The sequence below is a fragment of the Chionomys nivalis genome, chromosome 16, assembly GCF_950005125.1.
Source record: "Chionomys nivalis chromosome 16, mChiNiv1.1, whole genome shotgun sequence".
Classification (NCBI taxonomy): Eukaryota; Metazoa; Chordata; class Mammalia; order Rodentia; family Cricetidae; genus Chionomys; species Chionomys nivalis.
In genome coordinates this window covers 13,541,374-13,555,647 of record NC_080101.1, presented here as the reverse complement: position 1 = coordinate 13,555,647, position 14,274 = coordinate 13,541,374, and the positions used below count along the sequence as shown (strand labels likewise).

Genomic DNA, 14,274 nt, shown 5'->3' with positions numbered 1-14,274 from the left:
AATCTTTAGGTGGAAGAGTTGTATGCACTGGAATTGGGCATCCCAAGATTATGTTTTGTCTATATTTGGGGCAGTTGTTGTTGTCTGTAGTGAATTTTCCTGCAAGAAGATTCTTTGCAAAGATTGAGAGTGGTGCTTGCTTATGAGTATAAGGAGAAGCAGTTAGAATGCAGCTAAGAATTGTGCTCATTTAATGCAGTGAATACATTATGTTCTCCTCTTAGATCTATGGCCTTACTAGCTCCAAGTTTTGGCTAGATTTCAAGTACTAGGTGTGATTTTCTTATAATTGGACCTTAAATTCTATTAGGCAGCTTATGATTATAATCAAGATGTGAGTTCCACAATTGCACCCTTAGGGGTAGCTTTCCATTCTGTTCATTATTGTAGTTAGTAGGTGTCACAGCTGTATAGGAGTGACTATTGGTTTCTTTCCTTCCTTGAAAGCTTATTGCCACAATTTGAGTTGTTAATATGGGGGTGCCAAGTGAATTCTAAAACAATACAGACTGCTGTTGTTTCCTCTACTTGCCTTCCGAAGATTAAATATAAGTCCTTCTTACTGAAGACACCGTGCACCTCTGAAACAAGACTTAAAAGACATGAGCTGTATCTGATCAGAAAACATCCTTTCCTTTCTGAGTTCTATATTTAATGATACCAGAAAGGTCTATTGGTTATACAATATCAAGCGGTCATTCCTGAGAACATATGCACTCTAGAAAGATTAGATGAACTGAGCAGATTGCATGTATGTATTTAAGAATACACAAACACAATGTAATAAAGAAAAAGATGGCATGAATTGAATAAGACAAAGATGAGGAGTACACAGGAGATTTTGAAGGGAATTAAAGAAAAGTGAAAATTATATAAATATAATCTCAAAAATTAATAAAAAGGTATTTTAAAAATCCCCCAACAAAACCAGATATAATATTAAACACACATAATATTAAAGGAATAATTATATCCTTGATATGACATGAAAGTGATGTAAAAGGACCTAAACTTTTTGAAACTAAATGATAACAGTGTTCAAGACTTCCTAGAGCAGGGTGTTATAGATTCACTTACAGGAGTGTTCATTAATTCAGAAATATTTTCGAGATTCATAATGAATATGTTCAGTGTGTGTTTACACATTGGCATTTATAAGATATTTGTAAACATGACGATGTTTGGACACTTGCAGGCACTCAAAACTCTTGGCCAATTGAACAAATGATTTCATCTTCCAAGAGGTTTTGCTGCTTCCCCGTGGTAGTAATTTTTCCAGTTTCTGCCATTCTTGAACAGATTATACTCTGTCACTGTTCCAAGTTTTCTTCCTCTTCACCCATAATTTTCAGGTATTTGCTTGGTCTTTCCTAGCCTTCTTACAGGGCTCTGTTAACAATGACATTTTGAAGTAGAATTCTGGGCCCAAGAGTGGGGGATTATCAAACTATTGAAAACAATTGAAAAAAATAACATCCCCCAGTGATAAGTCTGGGAACACATGGAAGCACAGACCTTCTGAACGTGTCTCTTTTTTCAGGATACACTTTCCTGCTCTTCGTGGCCCACATCTCCAGGCTTGCGGTGGGAGAAGCGGTGGTGTGACCTCAGGCTCATTCCTCTACTGCATGCCCGCTTCTCCCAGTACCTGCCGGGGACTGACCTGAGTCGGTGAGTCTGTTTACAGGTTCTAATCTCTGATTGAAAAGGGTCAATGCTCAAACTTTCAGCATAATGTGCCATGTCATTCTTATTTTAGCGTGTTGTACAGGAATTTTCTCCCATTGTAGACCATGGTAAATATTGAACCCAAGGCAGTAGAAGCCCTGTTTCTGTCATAAATGATTGCAGTGGATCTGATATATATATATATTACTATAATATATTGGGCTTAATATTTCTTGAGTTAATTTTAATAAGCTGTTTTATTTTCAAAATACTCATATTGCTTATACATTTATTCTTTTGAGTGGTGCTAGGAATCTAACTGAGGGTATTGAGTAACATCTGAGACCTTTGAAGTTAACTATTTACCATTCTCATGTTAACAGTTTTGTAAATTAGTATATATGAGTTTGCTTTTCATCTTTTTTTATCATGCTCAGTATTGCTAGGGATGTGGAATGAATTGTTTTTCAGTAGCAGATTTGTGGGTTGTGTCCATCCCTTCTTTCCATAGAATTTAAATTAAAAGTTTCTGCATTTTTTCTTGATTTTTCTTGTTGTTCTGCTTCCTGAGTCCCTTGGTTTGATATTGTGCCTGATGTTTATTATCATCATCATCATCATTTTTTTTTTGAGATAGATAGATGTCTCAGGGACTGAGAAACCTCTCTGGAAAGAAGGGATTTCTGTCTGTTTCCACCAAAGCTTCTTGATCAGCTCAGACACACAGCTGGCAGCTGCTCACTAGGTCAGTCAGGCTCCAAAATGGTCCTTTGGTTGGTTTTTACTTTCTTGTGTCCTTGAGCTCAGATGTGTGACTTCTGTAACTTATAGCTTTCCAGTGTGGGAGGCATGTTCAAGACCCTGCTAGGGATGGGTAAGATAAGGAACCTCAAGGAAACAATTATCTTCTCGCCACTCAACTCCAAGGTCCCTCTATAACCAATGATTAGCCTTTCCTGGTCTCCTCTTGCTGACTGCTTGTGGTCAAGGTCTTCAGTTGAGAAAGGGGACCCCAGAAGTATACAGCCTTTAAAATTCACTTGGGTTGATAACCATCTCTTCTCATGTACTAAATATTTTTAAACCATGGGCTACATGAGAATGTACTTAAAAATTTTGAAGGAGTTAAGAAGTTGAATTGTTGTTTTGATTTTGGCTTTTTTTGTGATTTTATCATGGATAATTTTAAACCTGTGATATTTGTTGAAAGCAAGTTTTTCTCCAATTGCATATTATTTGGGGAAATGTCTCCCCTGTTTTTATAAAAGCACCGGCATCATCATTTTGTTGCAAAGTTCTACATATTTCAGTTTGAGCTTATCCATTTATGAGGAATTTTGATCCTCAGCATTATGAATGATAATTTCTTATGAATTATAAGAAATGCAATGGCTGAGTTAGAGTCCATTTTGATGATAAATATATGTATTTTTACTTTTAGTTGTCTGAATTTGCTCTCTGTATTTAATTTTAATCTATAGGATACGCAAAGATTTAAAATTTCTATATCTATGCTTATTTTTTGAAAATTACACTATGTTTTCTTTGTTCAAATGTTTATCTATATGACAGGAGATTGGTATTGATGAGTAAGTGCCTGTATATTTCTCCCTTCCTTCAATAATTCCTAGTTTCTAAAAAATCTCTCCATGGTAGCATATGTTTGAAATTTTTCTTCATTTTTTGTTTTTATTCCAAATTTAAAAAAGTAATACTATAACTAGATTATTTAATATAGTAGTTTCTTTGAATTTAGGTAATGATATATTTTGTGTTATATCTACTAGTCTGATGTTTTTTTTACATGAAATGCTATTTTTATGATTACACCATTTCTGTTTTGAAGTGATTGTGGAGTAACATTCAGGTGGAAGAAGTGATAAATAAGATCTGTTGTACCTTTAACCATTTTTATAATACAACAGCTTTCAAAATTGTAGTGTGATTTCATAGCCAGAAAATTGGCATTGATAACATCTGCATTCCATTATTACTTTGGGTGAGTGTCTTACCTCTATGAGGTCGTTGTGAAATTTGGTTTAAGATGTATTACACTCATTTATGCGGAGTAATGTTTGTTTAATGATGCTAAAATGTGTTTCATTCTTTTATATTGCACTGGTTTAACTCTGTGAAGTTGTGCTGCTTTGCCTATCTAAAACAATTGATTGATCTAATAAAGAGCTGGATGGACAGTAACTATGCAGGAGAGAGGATAGGCAGGGCTTAGACAGAGAAAATAGAAAAATAACAAGAAGCTAACCCAGGAGTAAAAAGTAAGGAAAGGTATAGAGAATAGAGTCAGGTAAAAGCCTAGAGGCTAAAGGTAGATGGGATAATTTAAGTTAAGAAAGGCTGACTGGAAACAAGCCAAGCTATGGTGGGGCATTCATAACTAAGGATTAGCCTCCATGTATTTATTTGGGAGCTGTGTGGAGAGCCCCCAAATAACAAATAGTAAAATTTCAACAACATGGGATGATGTAGCCTGTGCATGTTCCTTCATGTAAAATCGCAATTGAGACCCTAAACATTTCCCTTATCTATGAATTCATTGTGGTCCTTCATGATACACTTGAATACCTTTGTCCTACAACCTTTGCTGTTTGTAAGCCTCAGCAATTACAAATCTATTCCTTATCTCTATTATTTCATCATTTTGATGACGTTTTGTTAATGGACTCATTTAACATGAAGGCTTATTAGATTCAGTATTGCTTAGTAGAATTGGTAGCTTCCCTTTTCAACTCTTCATATCCCACTACTTTTTTTCCTTTTCAAAGTAGTTTAATCATTTTTTTTAAAAAAATGACCATTTTTAAGACATTAGGTTTTATGATAACTGGTAAATAGCACAAATGGTATGAATAGTGGCATAGAGATTTGATAGATGGTAATTTCTTTGGAAAATATTGGCTGGGAGTTTTGTAAGAGCGCGATAAATCTTTCTAGCATCAGTCTTTCTGTGTCCCTTCTTACTACAGGTTTTAGAGCTTGCCAGTTGCTTTATCCTCCCAGGAAATGTGATGACATGCCTCCTGATAATGCACATTCTAGTGATGCTGACCAGCTTTTGATTATTTTTGCCAACTAAAAATTTTACTCTGATGAAACGTCTGGTTATGTCTTTAGTCCATTCTGTAGTTTCTAAATTTATTATTTTTAGTGTTTACAACTGTGAGCCCTACATATGGTCAAGGACTTTTCTTTGAGTCCTTTCTCTCAATAAGCTAACTGTACTAATCTATTTTATTTTTCTTTAATTTTTAGGTAGTCATTTGTACTTCTTTATTTTCTCTATCTTAGGCTGATGCATAATGTAATACACATATCCATTTATTGTTTTAATTTGACCTGAACTTCACACTTGCATGGCTGTTTAGTGTAATATAATACATTGATTTCACTTTTTCTGGAAAAATTATATAAGTTCAGAACATTGAACATTTTGGGCTTTCCTTGTCTATTCAACATTTGGTAAAATTTTAATGATATTTGTCACAAAGTTCTCAAGACATATTATTGCTTTCATAATTCTGTCTATTTAAACATACCCTGCTTGTAATCTATCTTTAAGCTCCTTGAATACTTTCAGAGATGTATGATGATTTAATTTCTGTATCCTAGACTTCATCTATATAATATTCATTGTCAAGCATTTTCATAAGACTGGTCAATTTTGGCCAGAAAATACAGGCTTAATATACTGTTGGTACTTCGGAGATAAGACTGGGCATTTGGATTTTCTTTATTTGATTTAACTTTGTTATGGATGAAGTAGTATTGGGGAGAAAGAAGAATGGGGAAGCAGACTAAGCCTAAAAGTTAGAAGTAGTTTGGATAGACACAGTCAGGTCTTGGGTCTTAGCTGGGTGTACAGGATGTGATTCCTGTTTCAAGGTGGGAATGTGGGAGCAGATAAGACTTTATGGAAAGGTTGGATATGACATAGAGGAATCTGTTGTGTTGTGGGTAAATAGGAGGATATGGGCCCAAGCATAGAGTGAAAGGAGAGGAGACTAGTTTTGGCTGCAGCACAGGTTGTGAGACCTGGTCTAAATTTTGTAGATTATGGAAAATGTGTGGATAAAGAGGTCAGAACGACACATCTTTAGACGCTGGAGGAGGACTTGGGAAATCTGGGTATTGGGTTGGTGAATTTCAAGGGTCGAACACTATAATTGAGATGTATTCTTATAAGGGTCAGCAAACTTTTTTCTTTTAATAGAAAAGCTGAAAGAAGAGTCCCAAAGTCTAATCAGGGCTAGAGGACAATGGGCCTGCTGCCTGTGATTTGAGAACAATAGTTAATTGAGAGCTAGAGCTCTCGTTTTGTTTCTTTCTTTCCTTTGCAATTACTCCAGATTAACTAATTGTCCAATCTAGGCATGTATGGAATAATTTGCAAGCTCTTATAGATGAGGTCTTATTATAAACAGATCCAGCAACCATTCTTTCTCAAAATACACTGTGCCTTTTGCACCCCTATGTTTGTTTTGGATTTCTTATTTCTGTGTAAATTTAGGCTTTCCCTTGCTTTTCCCACCATAGATGTCCTGTTTTTAGGTCAAAAACCCTGGAGGAATTTTGGTTCTGTTGTCTCTTACTATTTATTTTTAATCATGGAGCTATTGAACTGCATCAATTTGTCCAAGTGTCCTTATCCATCTGTGTACCTTAGAAGATTTTTCTAGTCATATTACTTTCCCTAATAATAGGCTGACCCACACGCTTATCTACCCATGATAACCAGACAAATGCTTACCATGGATCTATACTAGCTTTTCATTGCCAGGAAGTCCCACAGAGCCTTTACCGATTTTCTATGCCTATTCTATATCCAGTATCCTGCTCATAGTGACAGTGATCAAGTCACAATAATTTTGTATACTTCAGCCTCTGAAATTCTTGTTTCTATTGTACAAAGATCATTGTTTATCTTATTTCTCTTAACCAAATCCTCACAAAGTAAGAAGACTTATGACTTAGAATCAATTATTGATAAAAATAAGAGTAATTGACTTCAATAATTAGAAATGTACATTACTTACATTCATTACACAGAATATAAAAACTCTTGTGTTAATATCTAGGCCTGGTGTATAAAGTATTAGTTTCTCAGATTTATTCTATCAAGGACTATATAAAATATAAGATTACATAAATTTTAGAACTGATCAGCTAAAAATACCTAGTTATTGTCCTCTTATTATAGTTTATAAAGAAAAAGTCATGGCAAACACAGAGTGGAACAAAGTATACATTGCTACATTCAACTTTGATCTCATTTTCCATAGATGATTGTGCTTCTGTCTGGATATTTAAAAAAATATTAACGTGTATGTTTGTTTAACCTGCATGTATGTCTGTGCAGCAAGTAGATATTTAGTCGTCCTGAAATTCAGAAGAGGATGTCTGTCTCCAGGGACTGCTGTTTACAGCATCCATGTGGGTGGTGAGAAGAGAATTTAGGTCTGAATGAGGAGTCTTTGCTTTTAATTGCTGAGCCATCTCTCCAGCCTTAGGTCTGGATATTGTAAACACCTTACTCACTGTGGAGCATTGGAATTAGAGCTCAGGGCTAGAGAGGTGGCTGCACCATTAAAGGATAGGCTGTCGGCCAAATACATGAATTAAACTTAATATATAGGTGAATTTTAAATATACTTTTTTCATGAAACATGTTTTTATCACTTTATTAGTAATAAACATATATTTTAAGAGGAAATAAGTGATGCATGTTTGAGCACTTATCTGTCTTCAGTTTGAAGCGTCACGTATGAGAACTACCATCACTAAAACTGTAAACAGTGTGAATACACAGTGATTTGGAAAACAAACCTATCAGGCATCAAGTGTTCCATTAGAGACGGGATCTGGTCTAGAGAAAAATTAAATAGACACAGGCCTACTCATGACTCTGGGCCAGATATATGCTCCCTGGGTTTTCCTTTGTGTTAGGGAACACCTAATATCCTCAAATGCTCAGTTGTAAACTGATAGAGCCAGTAAAGGTGTGTATTTGGAGAGAATATTTGAATATTGATAAGTATTGGAAACCCAGTATGGGTCGGGTGACAGCTGTTAAACTGGAAAATCTATCAGTGATGTGGGAAGTCCTTCGGTATATGCATTGCTTTAATTGGTCAATGAATAAAGAGGCTGTTTGGGCTTACGGTAGGGCAGAATAGAGCTAGGCTGGGAAAGCTAAACTGAATGCTGGGAGAAAGTAGGTGGAGTCAGGGAGAGACACTATGTAGTCACCAAAGGAGAAACACACCCGCAGGAGCTTGCTGGAACCTTGCTAATAGGTCACAACCTTGCAGTGAATCACAGATGGGTTCATTTAAGATATAAGAGCTAGCTAGAAATACACTTAAGCTATTGAAATTAATATAGTATCTGTGTGATTATTTCTGATCTGGGTGGTCAGGAAACAAGCGAGCAGCCTCCATTTATGTGGATGCATTTGGTCCATCTTGGCACACCAATTTTCAGGTGTAAGAGATTATAGGATTTTAGTTTGGGAGCAGGATTTTAGTTTGGGAACTTAGCAAAAGTTGGTCTGGGGGTGACAGAGGCGGGATCGAAGGGAGCATGGCTTCCCATAGCCACGTGGTCTCTGGAAAGACTCAACTCTACCTACTCTACCTGGGCTCAGCACAAGATGATAAGTATTGGATCCCCAGTAGTGGTTTGCTTTTTTTTTTTTTTCCTGCTGATGAAGTACGTCAGTTCAGGCTGAATTAAAAGTCCAGGTTTAATGAACAAAGCACCTCTGATGACCTCAGAGAAACAGAGGGGGTGAAATCACCTGGCAGCTATAGGGATCATAGCTTAATTACTCTGTAGGCATGATCTTGAGCAGTTACTGGGGAGATTTCTGAGGGGCCAGGTTTGGAATGGGAGGAGTGGGGCCAAGTCCCCAGTTGATCATCTGGGTGGGGTTTGGAATGGGGCACAAGCTGAAGATTCCCCCAAAGTACATAAAGCTAATATTCTATTTTGAATGCTCAGCTGTGGAAACTTGTATGGGTCTATCATTGGTGGATTTAAATATGCCTTGTAAATTTTCTAAAGTGCACCATATTACACAACAGATGAGTGTTCAGGATCAGAGCCTTTGAGAGCTTCTATTCATGCTGTGGTTTCCTGTATTCCTGTCCATTAACTCTATATCTAAGGAACACTCAAGAAATTAGCACGAGTTTTACAATGTAATGTTTAATGTTTGTTTATGTTTGCAATCTTTTCACTGTAAGTCAGGAAATGTAATGACACATGTCAAAAGATCAGAGAAAGAATTATAGACTGCCTATTTGGCCAAAGGGAAAAGATGCCCCTGAGTTGAGGCTGTTCAATTCCACATGCTTTGTCCACATTTACCTGAATTTAAGAATGTTATCTAACTATTTGAAATTGCATAATATCTTGATCTTTTTGTTTTTTTTATTTAAAAACAGATATATGTATAAAGAAAATAATCAAATTTGACTCTGGAAGCTGTTTGTTCAGTTGTATAAAGAAGGAACTCTTCTAGGTACAGGACTGAGTTCCAAACAGCTAATTAACGAGGTGTTTGGTCTCTTCTGCTCTGATGCAACTTTAGGCAGAATGCTTTCCAAGTTGTTGCTGTGGATGGAGTCTGCAGTGGAATTATTCAGTGCCTGTCTACTGAAGACTGCATGGATTGGCTCCAAGCAATAGCAGCTAATATTTCAAACCTCACAAAGCATAATGTAAGTACTGATTCAAAGAATAATTATACAGCCAGAAAGACTTTCAGTAGTCACAGGAGCAAGTCTTCCAGCATTAATAGGGTTATTTGGTGGCATTTAAATTTGCTTAATCTGCCTAGAGACATGATAAGAATGAACCTCCTTCTACTTCCTCGGAACACTTCTAAAACACAAGAGTATAATCTCAGCTCACCATGAGAACCCAGACATGTGAGAAAGCACTCACTGTTTTCCTATGCCAAAAGAAATAAGCAACTGTGTTAAATAAACATGAAACAGAATTTGTCATGGAAGGAGTATGTTTACCTAAGAGCGATAGGATCCTGAATTTCAAGGAACTGTTATTGATATGTCTTCAGTGACTTCAGGACTGCTGCTGAAAATATGGGAATGAGGAGGTTCAGGAGAAAGATGTTAACGAGGATACTGAAAGTCGACCTTAGAATCCTTCAAGCACAATGCTACTGAGTGGATGCCATTATGGAATGCAGGAATTTGTGCAGGACAGCCAGGTCTCTGTCATTACAAACAGCTTCCCTCTTAATCTGTCTTTCTAAATCCTTTTCTTCTCTTTCAGTTCCTGTGTGGTTTTGTGGTCATCAGGTCTTTGTTATCATTACATTGAAATACTTCATCCTTTCTCGGTATTAATTTTAGAAATGTAGCCCTCCAAAAGTTTGAAATTTATAAACAAGTGAGAAGTAGAGAGCTCTATAAAATTCTTTCTGAGTAAACAGGAGGACTTGGGTTTGATCCCCAAATCTCTTATGAAGAAATCTAGTGCCCTACATATTTTAATCAGCACTGGGGAGACAGAAACAGTGAAACCACTGGCATTCACGGGCATTCACTAGTCAGGAAGCCTTGACAGCTTGCCAAGGTTTGACAAGTTGATATTCTGGAGAGAAAGATGCTATTGGTGAGTAATGGATGGAGACCAGCTTCAAGTGGGTGGGTTGTGGGGAGTTCACATCCCAAATAGGATATGTGGAGGCGGTGAAGAGAAAAAGGAGACGGACACAATCTGAGAGTGAATCAGTGAATCAGGATGGCTACCAACATGTCTATTAAAATAATATAGTTGCATATAGTATTAAATTGATAAGAAGCGGCCTATGAGCTGGGGTGTGACTTCAGATCAGGGGTTGAGAAATCTGGTATTGACCGTGATGAGTTAGGCACCAGTCATGTGTTATTGGAAGGACCAAAAGTTCCTCTGCTGGGAGATAAGGGTGTCTCCCTTTTGAGCAAGCATGAACTTTCCTCAAACCCCTGAGGAATGGCGGTCCTTATCCAAATGCCTGCCCTTGGGAAAAAGGACTTCTGGGGACCAGACACTCCACTGCAATTTAAGAGTAATTTTCATTCTCTAAGGGGTATGATGCACCATTTGTGCTTAGTTGTTCCCTAACTGTGTACTCTTGTGTCTTAGTCTTACTATATGGTCCAGTTCTTATATGCTCCCAAAAGGGAAGGTCCTGATTTTTATTCTTTCCTCATTATGAGGTACCATTCTGATCTTTCAACACTTATTAAATGACTCAGGTTCTAGACTTGGATCGTCAGTGTTTCATCCTTGGGATCAGGTGTGTCTGGTAAATCTCTTAACTTTCCTGTTCTTGGCACAATTAGGAGGGTACCATGGCTCTGCACTGGCAGGGATTTTTTTTTTAAATTGTTTTAAGGAGGCTGCAGTATTTTACATTTTCAACTTTCAAATCCCGCACAAAATTTCCCAAAATAAAAGGCATAAGAGAAATCTCATAAGACATAGTGAGACTCATTAAAAATGAAAGTTAAAAGGTGCTGAAGAAGTGGGATCCTCAATGTTAAAAGGCTGGCACTTTGTCAGGCAGCCATGGTCTCCATGAGTTCTGTGCCAAGTAACATCTGAAGTTGCTCTCTAGTATAGTGACATTTTATTCAGGTTTTATAAATAAAGCTTTCCTGAAGACCAGAAGGTAAAACTAGGCCACTAGAAGCCAGGCAGTTGTGTCACACACCTTTAATCCCAGGGTTTGGGAGACAGAGGCAGATGGATCTCTGTGAGTTCAAGGCCACCCTGGGCTACACAAGATCATTGCAGAAACATATCCACATGGCAGATGCTACAGGAACTAGCTCCATTTCAGTCTGAGGATTTCTTAGAGTTAAGAGCTCTCTAGTGGCTTGGCTCCTTTGCTTTTCTGATCTTCAGGTTGAACCCCAATATCTGTCTCTGGGTTTCTATTATTCCAGCTACACTCTAGTATCTATATACATGCACACACATGTGCACATGAACAAACAGGCTTGTTGACACACACACACAGTAGTGTTACATTGTTAAATGTGATAGCATTATTTCGTTTTTAAAAAATAAAGCATACTTGTGGTCACCTATTCTTTTACCTTTGTTTCTGTGTCCACAGTTGTTTTATAACTTACTGAAATATTTATGAAAACCTCAGGGAAACTCAGAACTTTGAAATCATCAGTTAGGCAAAATATTCAAAACTTACCAACTGATGAAGTCACAACTCTGTCTTAAAGTAAATGCCCCTGTCAGCTAGAATAACAATGCAGATTTGCTTTGGACTCAAGAAAGATCTTAGTAAATATATTGTATCCTTCTTTAAAATAATGCAAGGCAAGCTCTTATATCCAGTATTTGATGTGTGATGCTTTTTGAAACTTCTGGAGGTGAGATCACACATGAAGTTGAGCTCCACTGTGGTGCTAATACAGATAGGAAGATATAGCTCTGCATGAATGGAACCAATCAGCCTGGCCAAAGTACTTTCGGCTTGAGCAAGAGTGAAGCTTTGCTTCCTGCCAGCCCATCCTGATAAACCTGAAGTGCTGAGGATTGCAATTTTACCCCACTTGTGTTAGGGATCCAATGGCTTATGAAAATGTGACTATGTCTCACGGAAGCAATGGTGAGAATGCCTTACTTAGGAAGCAAGGTTCTGTATGTGTTCTTTTAAAAGAGCAGAATGCTGGCTTTAAATATTTCTTTCTTACAGCTACATTTGGATTGTTAGTGCCCTAGATCCTAGGAAGGATCTTAGAATATCTGTTCCTTGCAAGAAATGTTTAGTTGGAAGGACACAAGTCACCTGACAACACTTGAAAACCTAGTGCTGAGTTAAAGAGAAAGTAAAGGTGCAGAGTCTTTTGGCATCAAGGAGCCCAACGAAACAGATGCCAGCTTCGTGGCACAATTTCCTCAATGAGATATTTTCACAATGGCGTGTAGAAAACAGGCACTACCTCTGAACTTTTAGTTAGTTTCCTTTCTGAAGCTCTGATAAAATAACTTGACTACAAGAAACTTGAGAATTTATTTGATTTAATAATCCATCAACAAGGGAAGTCGGAGCAGGAAGTCAAGCAGGAGCTTTATACATACTTCTTCTAACAAGGCTGTAACCACTCCAACAGAGCCACTCCCTTTGAGATTATGGGACCAGTTAGACCCACTTAAACTACCATAATCATACAACTTCCAAGAAAGTAGTGGGAGGCAATATCAATACTCAAATCCCAGGAATTTTCTTTAAACCAACCATGGATTTTCCAAGAAAGAAATCAACAAAAGTTGACTTACTCACAATAGTCTCAGAAAAGAAGTACCTGGGAATAGCTCAGGAGAATAAAGACTTCTATGGTAAAAAACTGTCAAGCTCTAGAAAAACATTGAAGGTGGTAATTGGATGTGGTAAAGAATCCAAAGAAATAAAGAAAGAGAGAAAGAAAGAAGGAAGGAAGGAAAGAAATTAGGAACAAAAGCTGATAAAAATATAAAGAGATCTTAAGCACTAATTGGTAAGTTGAATACTGGTACTGTCATTATAGAAATCAAAATGAGTGAAAGTCATATAATTTAGTTTCTAAAAAAAAACTAAAAAATATAACTGCACTATGATTTGGATATATTCTATCCCTGGGAGCATACCATTATATAACTTAAGAATGTGTGTCTGCATACCACAGAGCAGAGAAACGTGTACACCATGTTAATTGCATCATTCTTTTACCTGGTATATAGAACCAGCCTAATTTCCAAGTTAAATATGCCCAGTAGCAGATGAAGAGATAAAGACAATTTGTTTATAGACACTGGAGTTTTATTCAGCCATGAAAAAAAGAGAAAATGTCCTACACAGTACTGAAGCCTTTGACAGCTCCACATTAGGCAATACTTCAGTATACTTGATGGAGGAAGGTCATTGGTTAATTATAAAGAAACTGCTTGGCCTCATAGGTTAGAACATAGGTGGGTGGATTAAACAGAACAGAATGCTGGGAGGAAGAGGAAGTGAGCTCAGATGCAGGGCAGCTCCTCTCAGAGCCAGACTCGATGCAGCCAGCCGCCAGGTCAGACATGCTAAATCTTTTCCGGTAAGCACACCTAGTGGTGCTATGCAGATTATTAGAAATGGGCTAAATTAATACGTGAGAATTAGCCTAGAAGAGGCTAGATATAATGGGCCAGGCAGTGTTTAAAAGAATACAATTTCTGTGTTGTTATTTCGGGGCATAAGCTAGCCAGGCGGCTGGGAGTTGGGAGGCAGGAATGTAGCCCGCAGCTCCTACAACATATACTCAATAGAAATCTTAGTTTTATAGATTTTATCTACTTATATTCATTTTTCCTTGAGAAAGACATGTTAACTTTTTCTTTGAATTGGTAGTTACTCAGATATGTTGAGCAAAATACTACATTTTGTAATCTCAGTCCTCCCTATAAACCGTCAGATACTGCTCCCTACCCTGTTGAAGGTCATTCTTTACCTCTGTTGTCCATCTCACTGTCTATGAACATAGGTGCTACTCAGAACCTGAGTATTAGTCATATACCTAACTTTTATTATTTTCAACT

At 37.2% G+C, this 14,274-nt stretch overlaps 1 protein-coding gene across 4 annotated transcripts in view; it reads left to right on the top strand.

Annotated features, from left to right (window-relative positions):
• The window catches only part of Sntg1 (syntrophin gamma 1), a 357,578-nt gene that overhangs the window by 249,688 nt on the left and 93,616 nt on the right, over nt 1-14,274 (top strand). For all 4 annotated transcript variants that reach the window (XM_057790678.1, XM_057790676.1, XM_057790677.1 and 1 more), the window contains 2 exons: nt 1,541-1,671; nt 9,278-9,407. In XM_057790678.1, the coding sequence (XP_057646661.1) occupies nt 1,541-1,671; nt 9,278-9,407 (261 nt within the window). The remainder of the gene's footprint in view (nt 1-1,540; nt 1,672-9,277; nt 9,408-14,274) is intronic.